At 45.5% G+C, this 19,362-nt stretch overlaps 1 protein-coding gene across 1 annotated transcript in view; it reads right to left on the bottom strand.

Annotated features, from left to right (window-relative positions):
- Positions 1-585: 585 nt before the first annotated feature.
- Positions 586-19,362, bottom strand: part of LOC149440759 (natural cytotoxicity triggering receptor 3 ligand 1-like) — a 41,912-nt gene continuing 23,135 nt past the window's right edge. Inside the window, exons 5-6 of the mRNA XM_089658167.1 lie at positions 14,137-14,577; positions 586-3,843 (exon numbers count right to left, since the gene is read on the bottom strand). Coding sequence (XP_089514293.1) covers positions 3,824-3,843; positions 14,137-14,577 — 461 coding nt within the window. The 3' untranslated portion in view covers positions 586-3,823. The remainder of the gene's footprint in view (positions 3,844-14,136; positions 14,578-19,362) is intronic.

A 19,362-nucleotide genomic window follows, 5' to 3' on the forward strand; every position in this document is an offset into this window, starting at 1 on the left:
GAATAGAAAGAATATATCCATCTTCCGAAATTCGAATTTCGAATAGAATAGAATCAGCTTTTCTTCAAATTTGGATCAATTCAATCATTTCAATTCAAATTCGATTCGAATACTTTGAATCCATTGAATGAAAATTTGAATACGGCTGAAAACGAATAAACAGAAGGATACAAATTTTGTTACAAATGCGTCAAAACGAAATTATAAACGTCATGAATCCATCTGAAACATAATGAAACATGTTTTCCTTCTGCACATGTCTAGCCCATGTTAGGGGAACATGACATTATCTCCCTCTGGGGGGATTTAGCCAGCAGCAGAATCACCAGTGTAACATGAACTGTAAGAGCCGTAGGATTAGAAAGAGGGGTTGAGGATTTCCCCCAATGGGGTCTGTATAAATGTCAATATTTCTACTAATACCAAATATGGTGTTCGTTCGGTGATGTCACAGGGAATTCCCTGTAGATCCCTCCCCAGTATTCCTAGAACCATATCCCCGTTGGCCACACCTCCATTCAGAGGCTGACCACAAAGGAGGTGGGGAACATTATCTCCCACATCTCTCAAAGATAAAGAGACAGATTATCAGAGTGGAATTTTTATTTTGCATTTCTTACTGTTTTTACTCTTTTTATAAAAAAAAAATAAAAAAATAAAAATAGTAACATTCATAAAGTTAATTGAATGACAAACTGAAACACTGATGGTTGATGGAACAGGAGGACATACTGTATGGTGAAACGTCTTCTTAGGAACAGAAATACAAAACACATAAAAATACACCCAACTAATACAAGCAGAAGGAGTATGTAGCACCATTGCTGAACAGATGTCAGCTACCTGTGACAGGGAAGCACATTCCACACATGGGAAGGGTCCATGGGAAGGGTCCCTGGGCATAGCTGGCATAGTGTAGTTTTACAAAATTGAAGCCCAAATCCCGGAACTACAAAAAATCTACCCCATCCCCCTGCACAGCAAGGGTTAAATGCACATTATGTCGGGATGTAGAAGAAGAGGTTGTACTACCTAAGCTGGCCATACATGGATTGAAATTTGGCCGGTTCATCTGGGAGCAGATGAATTGCGGTCCATCGATGGGCATTGTATCCAACTGCAGCATCGAATGACTTGGGTACGACCAGCCGGTTGGATTTTTGGCTTGCTTTTACTGGCAGCGGCCGTAGTCGCTAGCAGTAATCATTGTGTCCTGCCAGACAGGAAGGTTCCCTGCGCCCCCCACTGGCAGAACCCAAAAGGGAGGGATTCCCTCCATCAACCGGGACTGTGTTGATTAGGGAATCTAGTGATTTTCTTTCCTTCCACCCGTGCTGGAAGGAAAGAAAATTGAATCATCTATGGCTTGCCTAATTGTATTCCTCAGTCAGGTGCTGTCCTCCTCTCCCCCAGTCTGTGGGTGGTCCCTTGGAGCCATCGCATTAACCCTGAATTGTATGTAGCGGAGGCAGGAGTGAGACTGTGGCCAGGAGCACCTTCCAGAGGAGGCTTAGCGGGACAGGTTCACACAGCTGGAGGGACCCTGCTGCAATGAGTAAGGTATTAGGGCATGTTTGCACTTGCAATAGGGGGCAGTGAATACCTATGGTTGAACCAAGATTTACTACCCCAAAAGCTCCCTCTTAGGGAAAGTTCACACTACATGCGTTTCAGTTGCTTTTTTTTCCGCATCCAAAACGTACAGATAGTAGGTTACATGGCTGTCAATGTCATAGTTCACATCATTGCTCGCAGTTCCAGTGCGTTCAGTGACCAAGCCCCCTATGGGCGGGGCGAAACACATCAGAGGGCATAGACTGATCGACGGCTAAGGTCATTGGCATCACAGTTCTCCTCAAGATGGGTTTGAGCAGCGTCCATCCTCCTTCTTTGCACACTCCAATGCATTCCAGTTGCAGAAAATAAAAAGTAGGTATAGGCTTCATTTTTTTCTGCACAGAACTGTACTGGAACTTGGTAAAATGCATAAAAAATACACCAGAGCGCACCAAAAATGCACATGTCCCTATTTGATTTGAAAAAAAAAGGCTTAAAAATGCACCGGAACCCATCAAAAGTGTATCAAAACCGCACCAGAATGTGCCAAAATTGGATCAAAAACATGCATGCAGAAACGCATCCAGAATGCATCTGGACTGCGTTTCTATAGTGTGAACCGACACTTAAGGTAGAACTAAAGGCAAACTTTTTTTTAAAACCCTTTATAACCCCTCTCAGATTTATTTTCTTTTTTTGCCACCCCAGTGCCACACTGGGGAGATTTTCCTTCACATCCTGTCCCATATCCAAAACTGAAAGTGAGAGGAAATCCCTGCAAAATGAGGGAATCCCAGAGTGTTACCCCATTGGAGGATTTCCCGAATACACATTTTCTGGGGACAGTCCAAAACTTGGGATTTTGTTTCACATTCAGTGATAAACAGGACAAAGAGAGGGCGAATCTCTCTAATAGGGACACAGACAGCAATAAAAACCTGACAGGGGTTCTAATCCCTCTCCGCTCTATCAATCACATGTTCACGTGCTGTGGCAATGATGCTCTACAGCAGCATTTAAACCCCTTGTCGTGTTCAGTGGGCACTACCACCCGCTAAGCAGGACCCACTGATTGGCCCCTCAACCATGTGCAATGCAGTTAAAATAGAGTTAAAACAGATAGTGGGGGGGGGGTGGCAATATCACTTATTCTGATCATTGGGGGAGACGAAACTGAGGAAATGTTTCCTCCTGCCTGCAGCAGACTTATGACATCATATCAGCCTGGGAAAAGTCACTGGACTGGACCTCAAGGAGGACTTTTTAATACTAAAAGGTGAAGCTTTTTGAAAAATGATACTGTTGCTGAATGTAATAACTTGTTAGAAATGTATTCATGTAGACTTGTATGCTGGGAAAGCTGTTATGAATATGTCTTTTTTTGTTAATTACATAGAATTAAGACTGTTTAAACCAGTTCATGTCAACCTGCACTGATAGTAAACCTGTAGGATTTGTCTCAAACCGGGATTTGCAGGACAGCCAGATCAAAACTAGGAGGACCTGGGAACCACCACAGCCCCAGGCTTCACAGAGGGAAAAAAGAACCTGGGAACCACCACAGCCCTGGGCTTCACACAGGAAAAGTAGAACCTGAGAATCATCACAGCCCCAGGCTTCAAAGAGCAAAAGGAGAACCTGGGAACCACCATGGCCCTAGGCTTCACAGAGTACCGGAGAACCTGGGAACCACGATAGCCTCAGGCTGCACAGAGGAACTGGAGAACCTGGGAACCACCATGGCCCTAGGCTTCACAGAGTACCGGAGAACCTGGGAACCACGATAGCCTCAGGCTCCACAGAGGAACTGGAGAACCTGGGAACCACCATGGCCCCAGGCTCCACAGAGAAGCGGAGAACCTGGGAACTGCCACGTCCCCAGGCTTCACAGAGGAACTAGAGAACATTTCTCCTCTGGACCATAGGATGAGCCATTACTCCTAACACTGGGTACTCTTCGTTGGGGTTGGCACACGTTGGAAGGGTAGACTTGTCTTTCAGTTTAGATAGCTGGTCTTGCTCATCTTTTCCTGTCTCCATTTCTCTTATTTTAAGACTTTTGGTGGTAACCTTGAATCTGAATGTTTCCCTGGTGTCCTCCATCTCTGGTTTTACTTCAGAATGGACATAGTGCTTTACAGATCATCTTCAACTCTTCTTAAAGTATGGTCAGGGGTTTGCAAGACTTTATTCTGCTCACAGAATTGACGGAGGTTTATGGTAGGAATGAATTTTGGGCTCTGTCTACTGGCCCACTCGGTGCTCTTCATGCTTGACTGGGATCAGCTGCAATATAAAAAGAAACACAGATCGTGAGAATACCTGGGGTGGGTTTACTACTGTTTGTTTTGGTTCTTCCAAACATAATTAGACATAGTTCATAAATGTCTCAGCTAAAACTCATTGTCTGTGTCTTGTATGAATTTCTCAGACTCAAATACAAGTGCAACCTTTCATGATTCCAGGCTGCAAATGATTATGGAATATGTTGATCTAGGTCAGCCATTCTCAACCAAGGTTTCGTGGACCATTGGGGCTCCTTGCTAGGGGTTCCTTGGGCTGTGGCTAATTGACCTTCTATCTAAAGGCGCATAGTTCCATGTTCAATGCCACTTGGCAGAGCCACAGGCATGATACTATTGATCTTTTTTAGGTGTTGCTAAGGACAGCATTGTGATCACTGCTAAAAGGTGGGCATTCTTCCCACTGACCGCCAATGTAAGGGGAATTCTTCCCACTGACCACCAATGTAAGGGACATTCTTCCCACTGATCACCAATGTAAGGGACATTCTTCCCACTGACCACCAATGTAAGGGACATTCTTCCCACTGATCACCAATGTAAGGGACATTCTTTCCACTGACCACCAATGTAAGGGACATTCTTCTCACTGATCACCAATGTAAGGGACATTCTTCCCACTGACCACCAATGTAAGGGACATTCTTCCCACTGATCACCAATGTAAGGGACATTCTTCCCAGTGACCACCAATGTAAGGGGCATTCCTCCCATTGACCTCCAATGTAAGGGGCATTCTTCCCACTGACTACCCATGTAAGGGATAATGAACCCACTGACCACCAATGTAAGAAGCATTCTTCCCACTGACCACCAATATAAGGGACATTCTTCCCACTGACTACCCATGTAAGGGACATTCTTCCCACTGACCAACAATGTAGGGGCATTCTTCCCACTGACCACAAATGTAGGGGGCAATCCTCCCATTGACCACCAATGTAAGGGGCAATCATCCCACTGACCACCAATGAAGGGGGCATTCTTCCCAATTTTTCTTTATTAAAAGTCTTGCAACCAATAAACTTAAAATCATATACAGAATATATAAAAATAAATAACTATATACATATTTGTACAAAAACAAAAATAGAGCAAAATCTGCTGTCAGACAAAAACAAAACTCTCAGAAATGAACATGTCATTACTGGGGGAATAAATCTTACTACAACTCACATCACTACACCAGACATCAAACCTGAGAGGTCCAGAAACCACCCCGCCCCCATTGTGCATGCAGCCCTTCTTCAAAACGAAGATCTTAACCAACAAAAACTAAGGGAGTGAAAAGAACAGCATAAGAAAAGAGCACCTCACCCAGAGATGGACAGTTCACCAAAGGCAGGTCTGATATTCCTCCACGCCCTTTTCCAGACCACCCGAGGCTTCCTGCCCTTCTCAACACCCCGAATCTTCCCACCCTCACCCAGAATATCATGCACCACCAAATCAACAGGGAGGACTTTCTTCCACAGGGTAATATGACACCGTGCATTCCATATAAAGCAACAAACAACTATACTAACTAGAAAAATTGTGTCCAAATCAAAGTCCCAGCTCGCTGGGAATGCCCCGTACACCCACTCTGCATAACTCATGCGACAGAGAAAGGGGATGCCCAGAACCCTCCCCACCCTTTTATATACCTCTGTGTAAAAGGGACACTGGAGCAGAAAGTAGTGCATAGACTCCACTTTACCAACACACTCTGCTCTAGGATAATCCAGATCATCCACAGGGCGGTGCTTCAGGTTTCCTCTCACATAGAGCCTTCCATGGAAAGTGAGCCAGGCTTGATCCCTAAACTTCAAAGGGATTCTCTCCAAGTTAATTAAACGCAATGCCTCTCACATTACAGAGCCTGGGCAATCCTTTAAGGCCAGTGACATACTGAAAGCAGAAGCCAAAATCCTCTCCGACAAAGACTTCCTGGGAAGGGACCTGATATCCTCCACTGTTACCTGCCACTGCTGAAGTATTTTCAGACATGGGGCAACATAAGCTGGGAGACTTTTCACTGGCCCGCCATCTTCCCAGCAACGCAGAAAAGGCTTAAACCAAGATTGAAAAATACCCACCCATCCCGGCAGGGTCTCTGCTAACATATTACCAAGATTGTACTTTAAAAAGAGCAAGGAAAAGAAAACTATCAGGTTGACCATTCCCAGGCCACCCTCCCGCCTGGACAGGTAAGTTACATTGCATTTGATCAGGTTCAGCCTGTTTCCCCATAACAGTTGGAAAAACCAGCTGTAGACCCTTGCATACAGAGATACCAACAAGATACAGACAAAGCTGACATATAAAAAGATCAGGATCAGGTAAGTTTTAATCAAGTCAACCCTCTACCTCATCGAGAGCCTCCATCTCTTCCAGTTCACTACTTTGGCATTGGCATCCACCAACCTGCTTTCCCTATTTCAATGACCATAGTCACCAGGACCAAATTTGATGCCCAACACTTTAGTTATCTGCTGGGGCTCCGGGAAGGCATCCGGACGTTTAAAGCTTTCACCCTCCTCACCCATCCAGGAAACGTCACTCTTTTCATGGTTGACTTTACAGCCAGAAGCCTCCATGTACTGCTCTATCACAGAAACCACCTCCTGCGCCTCCTCAGTCCCAGAGACAAAAGCAGACACATCATCAGCATAGGCCATGACCTTCAAAGATGGTGCACCAGCAATGCCCAAAGGCATCCCACACAATGATTCACCCTCTAGCCTTCTTACAAGAGGGTCAATTGCGAAAGCATATAGCAGGGGGCTCAAAGGACATCCATGGTGCACATCATCCATCCAGCAGCCCTGCATCACTCCAAAGCCTCCCTGACAGTCAAAACTGATGAAAAGGTTCTTCTACCTTAGACCAAACAGTGCTGATAGCTGGACAACAAATCACCTGCTACGGACAACACGCACCAAAAAAGAATCTTTGCCAAGATCTTTCTATCAACGTTGAGAAGACTGATGGGGCGCCAGTTTTTTTGACAGAAGAATCATAGCGGATTGCCTCATGGAGGGAGGGAGTGAACCCTCTTCTAGACAGCTATTAAAAACCTCCACTAAAAAGGGAGCCAGAATGAACTTAAAACACTTGTAAAATTCAGCTGTCAATCCATCTGGCCCAGGTGATTTTTTGGTAGCCAGCTTGTCTATAGCACAAACTACCTCATCCGCTGAAATTGGTTCTGTCAAATTCATCAAAAGCAATGTACCATTTCCCAATCCTGGAGTAGAATCCAGAAAGCTTTCCATCCTGTCCCGGCTAAGGTCCTTTCTTCCCAGAAGGTCTGTATAATATGACCTGAAGATCTCCAAGATCCCTAATCTGAACATCACCAGGGAACCCTGGTGATGTTCAGATTAGGCCAATGACCGTCTTAACTGCTATGCATTGCTTACAGTTTTGGTAAGGATCAGGCAAGTGATATTTCCCATAATCCCTCTCCAGAACTAAGGAGGCATGCTGGTCATATCGACACTTCCTAAGAAGAAGCTTCACTTCAGAGATCTCCCCTGGATCTCCTCCATACGAGACCAAGATGATCAATGCTGGTAGGCAATATACATACCAAGCTGCTTCTTCTTACTTATGGCCTTGAAAAGTCCAATCGCACTTTGTTTCACAAGCTCCCACCATTCTGACTTACTGCTGCAAAAGTTCAGAACAGAAACCTGTGCCTGAAAACAAATCCTCAAAGGATTGTCTTTTTGGCAATTGTGCGCTTAGACACATGGACGCTGGCAACCATTTTTGTCTCATGACCTGTTAATCTCATTCCCCTCCGTCTCTCCTCCCTTTTGAGTAGAATGTGGTCTGTATGTGAACTGGGGTCACAAGTGAACAGGCACAGCTGAATAAACTTCATGGTTGTAATCCCTTGACAACCACTTTGCTCTGCCCGGTTGTAAAACCATAACTCAGTCGGTCACGACCTGTAAGCATTACAGCTGGGGTGCCATAAAAAGTACATCCCACATGAGTCATTCTTCATACAAATTCATAAACTTCAGCAGGAAATGGGCACATGGATATGAAGTATATATTCGGATAGGTCATTTTAATATGAGTCACATGACACCTTACATCCCTACAAGAGGGTAGAAAGCAATCTCTTTTATCCGGAGTGGCAAGATATGCTACAGTTTAGTATCTGTACTTTCGGAATATGATTCTACATATTAATCTGCCAGTTGCTAGGATGCTACCTGTACCTATTGAAGGTTATTGACCATATTATGAACTTGTGAAGGATTTGATCATAACCTTGGTCACCGCCTAACACCCATCCCCAAATGAGGCGATTGGCTCTTTGCTTTCAGGAGATATCCCTTTGAGATACTAGGAAAAAGGCACACGTGCCTGGAGAGAAAAAGTGAGATCTCTCCCTTTTAACATCAGGAACCATCTTTTGGAGAAAGGCAACCTTTTTGTTCGGACAATTGGACTCTGCTCAAACCAAGGCAAGTATCCTGCCTTCTGAAACTTCTTTCTTTTATTTCTCTGTTGTTTTATTGCTCTCTTTATATATATATATATATTTGTTACATCTTTTTCTGTAAATATGTTAATTACACCTTTTTTTATCCTTTTTAGTAATAAATCCTATTTTCTGAAAAGTGTTGAACTGTTTCTAAAGCTCTTAATGCAAACTAAGAATCCCTGTCTCTGGAGAGTGCTACTGTATGTATTAATCCTATGAATACATCTGTCTGCGGTGGCAGTGTGTATTACAGACGCTTATTTTATTATCATAGTGTTACGTGAAGGGTTAATTGCGTAATTAACCTGACCCAGGGTGCTGGCACATAGATTGTAGTCCAGCGAGCTGGAAAATCTTTGTGCAGGGCGCAGCTGAGAGCGGAAGGTCCTTCGGTCACAAGTTGGTGAGAAGGGCTGGGGTCTGACTCCACGCACCGTCACAGTCTTACCTCTACATATTCCAGGAGAGCCGAGTTCAGTTTCCAGACACCCCTTCCCCTGGGTGGAGTGTCCGAGGCATTCAGAGTCACAGACAAGAAGTGTTCAGAGAACTCCATCACCCTCAACTCAAGAGCAGAGTTCTCCTTAAAAAAAACCTGTCTACCCTGCCCTCACTATTCCCTCTCTGAAATGTGAAACCCGTGCTGCCAGGGCAGTGCTTAATGTGCACATCTACCAGGCCTGCCTGTCTAACCAAATCTCTGAGAAAAATGCTATCATAACCCAGTCGGTCTATGGAACCTCTCCTATCTTCAGGCCTAATTATGGTGTTAAAGTCACCTCCAAAGACAACCTGCTGGGACGTAAAAAGGAAGAGCTAGATCTTTGTGAGGAGGCATTTCCTTTCCCATTTTGACCAAGGTCCATAGATATTGATCAGGTATGGGTCCTTTCCTCTAACAGAGATGTCTAAGACCATGCATCTCCCCATTTCTACCTCAATTAGCCACTGGCACGTTACCATATTGGTTTTAAAAAGCACCGCAACTCCGCTGCAAGGCTCAGCTGCAAGAGACCAAAAGGAGGGACCACATCTCCACAGCCATTTTGCTAGATGGACATAGGCCAAGGTATTGAGCTAGGTCTCTTGCAAAAATAAAATCTCAGCATCAAACTCGCTGAGCAAAAATAAGGCCATATCACGAGCTCTTGCAGATTTAATGCTGGCAACATTAATGGTCGCCACCTTTAACGGAGCATGAACTGCCATCAGGATTGGGGCAGTCGTTTCTTAACCTCTACCACACTCTCATCACCCAAAACAGTTCTTTTCAGGCTATGTGGCTCCTTCTCATCCATAGATGATAAAGAATTGGATAAATCAGATTCCATCTCATCACCTGACAAAACTGAATAGGTGTTGCCAAGAGGAACCCCTCCTGGGTCTGATTCTGAAGAAGAAAGGACAGCTCTTCTCATCCTTTTCTTCTTTTTCTTCCCCTTAACCCTCTCTCACACCTCATTAGCTAAATCCCCTTTAGCAGGATATGAGACATAGGACATAGACACCCCTCCCTCAGCCCCATTGGCTCCACCCCCATCCAGCACCCCTACACTCTCCTGACCACGTTTGTGCTGTTAGGGGACAGGTACTGAAAGTCGAGTAGGCCAAGAGGGAAGATCAGCTAAACCTTCCCCCCTAGCAGCTTCCGCTAGTCTGGAGAATCTACGTACAGTAGGATTAGGAACAGGGACAGACTCAGGGATGACATTACTACGGGAAACAGAATCTGATACAACAGACGGAACAGACACAAGCTGGCAACAACAGTTTCCTCCCTAGCATCAGCTGCCTCTCATCTTTTTTATCCAGCCTCTGCAGCTCAGCCTCCAACCCTGTCAGGTTATGTAGTGCCTCTGGGCACTGACTATATGGATGACCCAGCTGCTGACAGAAACTGCACCAAATCTGGGTGCATTCTTTGGCCAAAATCCTAGCACAGTGAGCACTTCTTGATGGTGCAGGATGATGCAAAGTGGCCTTTCTCGCCACATTTATTACAAACCTTAGGCTAACCCTGAGAGAAAATGGTCAACCTATCCCTCCCAAGAAAGGCTGAGCAAGGCAGGTACTGAACCACATTACCCAGCACCCTCAATTGCAGTGACACTGTCCAGGCCCCTGTCCATATCCCATGCTCATCAAGGACCTTCCGCAGTGGGGTGAGGACTTCGCCATATCAGCGTAGCCACACTACCAAATCAGCCTCTGGCATCGATTTTTTGTGGACCAGGATCATCACTGATTTTATCAAAGGCTGCCTAAAAACCACCTTTGGCCCCAAACTTCTCCGCTGCTGAAAGCCCCTGCACTTCCTATATCTCTCCCAAAAGAGATCCAGACCTTCAGGTTTTACAAACGATAAATCATATTCACAACTGCCAACTAGGCAGATCAAAGCAAAAACAGAGGCTTTAAACCCCATCTCCAAAATCAGCTCAGCCACCCTCCCCCTTACTGTTGGGGTTCCCCCCCCCACCTCAACTGAACAACATTTCTCCTCCTGAATCCACCAACCATCCCACCACCAAACCTCCCAAAATTGTGACCATTAGGATTGCCAACATTCCCTCCACTCCCCTTGGTGCAATTCCCCAAAACAGAAGCATAGCTCCCCACATTCCTCCAAGCAGTAGAAACATTTGTGTGTTTGGATGCAGCTGATAAAACTCTAGAAGATACTGATTGTACAGATTCAAGAATGGATAGTGAATCCTCTCTGCTGAGCAGGGGTAGAAATGTCATTTTTACTCTTGCCAGCAACATTAACCCCTTCACCACCGCCCACCACCAACACATCCATTGCTTTACCAGTATCACCAGTCATATTACTTGTTGACACATTCATAATCTTCACAGCAATGTCCTTACTCACTGCTGCAACCATAGAAACTTTAGTTCCAGCTGTCATTTCTTCCCCCAAGAAAGGCTTTCAGCCCAGGAACGTGCAACCTGTTCAGACATACTAACAAGTGACACACAGGAGACATCCATGTTTGTTGTTTGCTGTCCACATGATGCAGTGTGCTATTCCCCTCCCCAGCATCAACCAGCTCTGGAACACATGGGGGTTCAGGTGAAGCAGACTCTTTGCAGGTGGCAGCCATCTTGCCTGTAGAGGGACCACTGGTTTCAGCAGGAACAGCAGCAGTAACATCCATCTCTGGGGTGTTTGGTGCAGGTCCATCCACATTCCCCTGATGGTCTGGAGACATTGCTGCAAGGGGTTTTCCCTCCAAGTTGGCTGAGGATTCCTCCACAGCAGAAACTTCCACAGCATGTTGTTTGCAGAACTCCTTCTCATCAGCAGTACTCACCACAGCCGGTGGGGCATACATGTTGGAAGCAGTCATCTTGGTGTACTAGGATTTCTGTACCTCTTCTGTCCATCCACAGGGACTTCTGAAGGGTCATCAGAAAAGGCAAACCTGTCTGCTCTCAGGGGTAATTCCATCTGCTGGATGAAGGTCAGGGTGCCATGCTCACTCTCAACCCCCTGGCTGGTTGCTGCTGACAACTCCGCAGCCTGACATGGGGGGAGAGACACTGAGGTATGTGGATTCGGGTCAGCCATTACCTGAGGCTGCTGAGCCCCAGAACTCGCTGATGTTTGGTTGGCAACTCTCCTCTCATTGTCAAACCTTTCTTTAAATGCTCCACTTCGGGCTTTAAATTTTTCCAATAATAAAGATTGTTTCTTCACCTTTTCCTCCATTCGCTGTAATTCCAGCTTCATGGCCAATCTGTTCTTACTCCAGGCCTGGCAGTATTTGTCTCTGAAGGATTCATGCTCATCCTTCAAAACTTTAAGTGTTTCCTCAGCTCTTCCAATAGCCAAGAAACAATCAATAATCTTCTGTCTGAAGACATCCACTTCCTCACCAGTGCCTGGACCCACAGTCAGGTCCTCTTCTTCCTCCTCTTCCTCCTCACTAGGCCTTGTGTCATCAGGGGGATCCCTCCCAGGGCCTCCCCCCAGATCAGGCATGGTTCCTGGGCCAAGCTAGCAGGCATGGCCCAGGCTTGAAAACGCTGGTTCTCAGGGAGAGCTCCTTCAGTGTGTCTTCCTCCTTCTCCCACTGACCACCAATGTAAGGGACATTCTTTCCACTGATCACCAGTGTAAGGGACATTCTTCCCACTGACCACCAATGTAAGGGACATTCTTCCCACTGATCACCAATGTAAGGGACATTCTTCCCACTGACCACCAATGTAAGGAGCATTCTTCCCACTGATCACCAATGTAAGGAGCATTCTTCCCACTGACCACCAATGTAAAGGACATTCTTCCCACTGATCACCAATGTAAGGGACATTCTTTCCACTGACCACCAATGTAAGGGACATTCTTCCCACTGACCATCAATGTAAGGGACATTCTTCCCACTGATCACCAATGTAAGGGACATTCTTCCCACTGACCACCAATGTAAGGGACATTCTTCCCACTGACCACCAATGTAAGGGACATTCTTCCCACTGACCACCAATGTAAGGGGCATTCTTCCCACTGACCACCAATGTAAGGGGCATTCTTCCCACTGATCACCAATGTAAGGGGCATTCTTCCCACTGACCACCAATGTAAAGGGGATTCTTCCCACTGACCACCAATGTAAGGGGCATTCTTCCCACTGACCCCCAATGTAAGGGCCATTCTTCCCACTGATCACCAATGTAAGGGACATTCTTCCCACTGATCACCAATGTAAGGGGCATTCTTCCCACTGATCACCAATGTAAGGGACATTCTTCCCACTGACCACCAATGTAAGGGACATTCTTCCCACTGACCACCAATGTAAGGGACATTCTTCCCATTGACCACCAATGTAAGGAACATTCTTCCCACTGCTCCCTCATACATATATATGAGCTCTGATAAAATCAAGGTATGTAGGCTGCATTAGTGGCAAATAAATCAATGTCTATACATGTCATTAGGAGGAGATTCATAATTTGCTGATAGGATGAGAGAGCAGAATAACAGTGGGATTAGTTTATGAGTCTGATGCTTCTTCTTTCACCAATTGAAATGTGGAGAGGGGACCTAAGTGAAAGTGAAATTGAGGAACAAAAAGATTAGCAAACTCCCCCCCCCCCGACACACACACAAACACACATCAGATAGGGCTGTACTGTGGGGAAGAGCTGTGTGAGTCTCAAGACTGGATGGCCAAAAATACATACACTGGAAGGTAAAACAGGTTCAAAGTATGTATTTCATGTTCATCTAATGTAACTTTCCTATCCTACACAGATGTAGCTAGGTACAAGGTACCATGACTAAAATCAACCCAAGTGTGTCAGTAAAATGTCTATGCTCAGTGCCTAAATATGTGTCCAAGGCTTTGCACATATATGTTAGCTCTTTCAGAAGATGCTCTAGGCTGTCTGTGTGAAACAACTCTTTTTTTTTCATGATCCTTTCACAAAAAATATTCCTAATTTCATTCGAGGTATATAACATTAGCTCATATCATTACTTAGTCTATTTTATTTAACAAATTGATGTGCGAATGCATTTGTTTAGCCATAATGAATAATCTTCATAATCTGTGTAGTATGTTTTTTATTAGCGTCATCTCCATCTAGTGGCCAAACTGCGGTATTTTCCTGAAATATTCCAATCAGGAAAATACTGCATTATGGTCAATAAATGGAGCTGGGGATCATAGGAAATAAACCTATTAGACAAAATTTGGGGATTATCCATGACAGCTGTGCGAATGCTTAAGACATTCACACATTTTTTATAAATAGTCGTCTCATGTTTTTAGAGCTTACCTTTATTTATTTTAATCGTCTGGCGTACAATGAGAGGAGATTTCAGAGAAGTGTGTATCACTTGTATAACAAGTTCTGCCTCATCATCTCTCTCTTTGTCAGGAGTTATATGGGTAGAACACAGACAGCTGTACACCATGAAAGATCTCTTTAGTTTAAGAGGCTGTTTTTCCTTTTCCAAGAAAGAATGAATTTCATTGGAGGAGCTTAGAGTTAGACATTCTCCCCTCTGACTGTATTTTACAGTACATTTTTTCCCTCGTTGAGGTGGAGGATGTTTCCAGGACTCAATCTTGTGATTCTCTATGCCTTCAGCTCTCTTTAAGTACAAATGTACTTCAATATCGTTTGGTTTGAAACCTGAAACCATGAAGACCAGGGTGGACCTCTTCATATGAACCAAATCATCCACTCCGATAATCTCTGAAACCTTTGGTGTCACTGCAGGAAGAGATAACAAGGATCAGGACAGGAAGAGATAACAAAGATTGGGACAGGAATCAAGGTAACAAGAATTAAGAGGGGAAGAGATAGCAAGGATCGGGATGGGAAGAGGTAACAAGGACCGGGACGGGAAGAGGTAACAAGGACCAGGACAGGAAGAGGTAACAAGGACAGGGACGAGAAGAGGTAACAAGGATCAGGATGGGAAGAGGTAACAAGGATCGGGAAGGGAAAAGATAACAAGAATCAGGACAGGAAGAGATAACAAGAATCAGGAGGGGAAGAGGTAACAAGGATCGGGATGGGAAGAGGTAACAAAGATTGGGACAGGAATCAAGGTAACAAGAATTAGGAGGGGAAGAGATAGCAAGGACCGGGATGGGAAAAGGTAACAAGGACCGGGACGGGAAGAGGTAACAAGGACCAGGACAGGAAGAGGTAACAAGGACAGGGACGGGAAGAGGTAACAAGGATCAGGATGGGAAGAGGTAACAAGGATCGGGATGGGAAGAGGTAACAAGGACCAGGATTGGAATTGGTAACAGATTAGGAGTGGAAGAGGTAACAGGGATCGGGAGGGGAAGAAGTAACAAGGATCAGGAGGGGAAGAGGTAGCAAGGATCAGAATGGGAAGAAGTAACAAGGATCGGGACGGGAAGAGGTAGCAAGGATCGGGACGGGAAGAGGTAGCAAGGATTGGGACGGAAAGAGGTAATAATGGCTGGGTCGGGAATAGGTAACAAGGATTGAGAGGGGAAGAGGTAACAAGGATCGGGAAAGGAAGAGGTAACAAGTACTGGGACGGGAATAGGTAACAAGGACCGAGAAGGGAAGAGGTAACAAGGATCGGGAAGGGAAGAGGTAACAAGGATCGGGAGGGGAAAAGGTAACAAGTATCAGGACAGGAAGAGATTACAAGAATCAAGACAGGAAGAGGTAACAAGGATCAGGACGTTGCCAAGAAGAATCTAAAGAACAATGGCTGTGGATGGTGATATACAGGTAGATCCCTAATTAAGCATAAACTTGTAAGTTGGACCAGATCCAAACCAACCTGAGCCCCTCTGACAGGAGTTATATGGGTAGAACACAGACAGCTGTACACCATGAAAGATTCCTTTTGGTTTGAGAGGTTTGTATGAACTTGGAGTTGGACATTCTCCCCTCTGGTGATCTTCTTTACATTATCTCACTCATTGAGGTGGAGAATGTTTCCAGGACTGATCACCAGAGGGAAGAGGTAACAAGGGTCAGAACGGGAAGAGGTAACGGGTCGGGACGGGAAGAGGTTTGAGAGGTTTGTATGAACTTGGAGTTAGACATTCTCCCCTCTGGTGGTCTTCTTTATATTGTCTCACTCATTGAGGTGGAGAATGTTTCCAGGACTGATCACCAGAGGGAAGAGGTAACAAGGGTCGGAACAGGAAGAGGTAACAAGGGCCGGGACGGGAAGAGGTAACAAGGGTCGGGACGGGAAGAGGTAACAAGGGTCGGGACGGGAAGAGGTAACAAGGGTCAGGATGGGAAGAGGTAACAAGGGTCAGGATGGGAAGAGGTAACAAGGGTCAGAACGGGAAGAGGTAACAAGGATTAGGATGGAAGAGGTAACAAGGATCAGGATGGGAAGAGGTAACAAGGATCAGGATGGGAAGAGGTAACAAGGATCAGTAGCTAAAGAGGTAACAAGGATCAGGACGGGAAGAGGTAACAAGGATCATGAAGTTGCCAAGAAGATTCTAAAGAACAATGGCTGTGGATAATAATATACAGATGGATCCCTAATAAAGCATAGACTTGCAAGTTGGGCCAGATCCAAATCAGTCTGAGCCCCTCTCCCATAACGAACCTCACCTGAAATGTTTAAAGTGAACTCCAACTTCCCTTCAGTTGTACAGGCTCCTCTCCAGTACTGAAACTGAATCCTCTGAATATACAGCATTATAAGCTGCAGCAAGTCAGATAGAGTCCACCTCATTTACTGGCTGGAGGATGTCGTCATGCCTTTTCCTTCCCAGCCTGGCTGTCCCTTTCACTAATTGGATTGCAGATTTTTCAGTCATGGAGGCTTAGCATCCTGTAATGGTGTGTTTATGTTGCCTAGGTTAGACCACATGCAAATGGAATTCCTACTCCTCTAGACTGACACCCACCCATCAAGGCATTTTTATTTTTGTGTAAGTCCTCCCAAGGGCCACCCCACTGGGATGAGAGCTCTTGAGAGGAGTACTGAGGCAAGGTGCTGTCATGTTTTCACGAAACCATATACAGCACCCTGTTGGCCCCTCCCACTAGCCATGATCTCCCTGTAATGATGAGAGAAGCACAGAGACCTAGTGGGAATATCACTGGGTAAAAAATAGGGTGTAGCATATATGTGTGACCATTGGGTAGATTTACAATTACTTTTGTACTAGTGACCATTGTCACCAAAAAAGAAAGTAGGGAGGAGCACAGATTTTAGAGATGTTTTGAGGACAAGAGATGAGGGAAAACCTTCCAATAGAGATACCTGTTCCAGGGACAACTGTGTAAGGCCTTGTTAACACAGGTGGTCAGGGAATGGTAAAAACAAATGGCTGAGCCATGATTTTAACAAAACACCCCTGCCTTCCCCCTGCCCCCCGACAAGTTAACATAGCCAGGCGCCATACTATTCCATGCTACAGGATGCGTTCAGCAGACATTGGATGGGGCTGTGCCAGGTGCGCACTGCCCAAGGGCCCGGGCTACATGAAATGCCCCTGGTACCTTTTATAGGCTTTTTTTGAGTGTGGGCAAGGACACAGGGGCCCCATGATCCCCTATTGCCCAGGGGCCCCATGAGTTGTCAGTCCGCCCCTGGGCTGTGCCACAACTGCTCTGCAATTATGTGTAATGCATGCAATTGTGGTGCGGGGTGCTTGTAATGGTTACACAGATAGTAACCTAGCAGGGGTTCTAACCTTTCCCTACTCTACCCAAAACTAAAAAATGTTTTTGCTATGCATACACTAGTAATATTTCATCAAGTGGGTACATCAAAAATTCTGCAACCGCCCTTACTTTACTACCACCCGCCAAACACAACAAATTCAAGCGGTTGCAGAGCGGTGGTGGCTTTCAGGGTAAACAGGAATACTTAACCCCTTGACTACCGGGCACTTATACCCCCTTCCTGTCCAGGCCAGGTATTTACTCGCCGCTGGGAGTTTTATTTTTTGCGCTATAAACTAAAAAAAGAGCAAAAAATTAGAAAAAAAAGTTTTTCTTTGTTTCTATAAAATTTTGCATACGGGCAATTTTTCTCCTTCACTGATGTGCGTTGATGAGGCTGTACTGATAGGCAGCACTGATGGGCACTGATAGGCGGCACTGATGAGGTGGAACTGATGGGTGGCACTGATAGGCGGCACTGATGAGCTGGCACTGACTGGCAGCATTGCTGGGCACTGATGGGTGGCACTGACTTACGGCACTGACTGGCGACACTGCTGAGCACTGCTGGGCACTGATGGATGGCACTGCTGGGCTGTACTGATGGGCACTGTTGGGTGGCACTGGTGGGCACTGATGGTCACAGGTGGGTGGCACTGGTGGGCACTGATGGTCACAGGTGGGTGGCACTGGTGGGCACTGATGGGCACAGGTGGGTGGCACTGCTTTGCACTTGTGGGCAGCACTGCTGGGCACTTGTGGGCGGCACTGGTGGGTGACACTGCTGGGCACTGATCATCAATGCCCTGATGATCGGTGCTGATCCCTCCTCTGAGAACTGCCAGTTCTCGGCAGTACTTTCCTCACACTGTGAGGACAAAAAATGTATAGATTGCAGCTTAGCAGCCCATAGATGTGTCCGCTGCATTCGTTTTCTTTATTCAATCTTTATTTTCTATGATTATCATCACCATCTAGTGGCCAAAACACGATCTATTCTTGCTTGAGGTATTTCAGGAAAATACCACATTATGGCCAATAGATGGAGCTGTCGTCATTGAAAAAGTCCTGGATTCTTTCTTGGATACACAGAATATAACTGGATTTAACATTTATAGGTAAAGTTGATCCAGGGAATATCCGATTGCCTCTCGGGGGATCAGGAAGGAATTTTTTCACCTGCAGGAGCAAATTGGATCGTGCTTTGCTGGGGTTTTTTGCCTTCCTCTGGATCAACTGTGAGTGTAGGAGTATAACTTTTGTGTTTTTTTTGGTTGAACTGGATGGACTTTTTTTCTTTTTTCAGCCAGACTATGTACAGTGGCAAGAAAAAGTATGTGAACCCCTTGGGATTACGTGGAGTTTTGCATGAATTGGGCATAAAAAGTGCTCTGAACGTCATCTAAGTCACAACAATAGAAGAACACAGTCTGCTGAACATAATACTACACAAACATTAGATGTTGCCATGGTTTAATTGCACATAACATGGAAACATTCACAGTGCAGGGAGGAAAAAGTATGTGAGGCCCTAGCTTAATGACTTCTCCCAGAGCTAATTGGAGCCAGGAGTGAGCCAACCTTGACTCCAATCAGTGTGATGATATTGGATGTGTTGCTGACAGCTGTCCTGCCCTTAAAAAACACACACCTGTTTTGGGTTTACTGGTTTCAAGAAGCACTGTCTGATGTGAACCATGCCTCGCAGAAAAGAGCTCTCAGAAGACCTACGATCAAGAATTGTTGACTTGCATGAAGCTGGAAAGGGTGACAAAAGTATCTCCAAAAGCCTTGATGTTGATGTGTCCACAGTAAGACAGACTGTCTACAAATGGAGAAAGTTTAGCACTGTTGCTACTCTCCCTAGGC

The sequence above is a fragment of the Staurois parvus genome, unplaced genomic scaffold (genome assembly GCF_062004578.1).
Source record: "Staurois parvus isolate SC_StPar_1 unplaced genomic scaffold, SC_StPar_1.0 ptg001054l, whole genome shotgun sequence".
Taxonomy (NCBI): Eukaryota; Metazoa; Chordata; class Amphibia; order Anura; family Ranidae; genus Staurois; species Staurois parvus.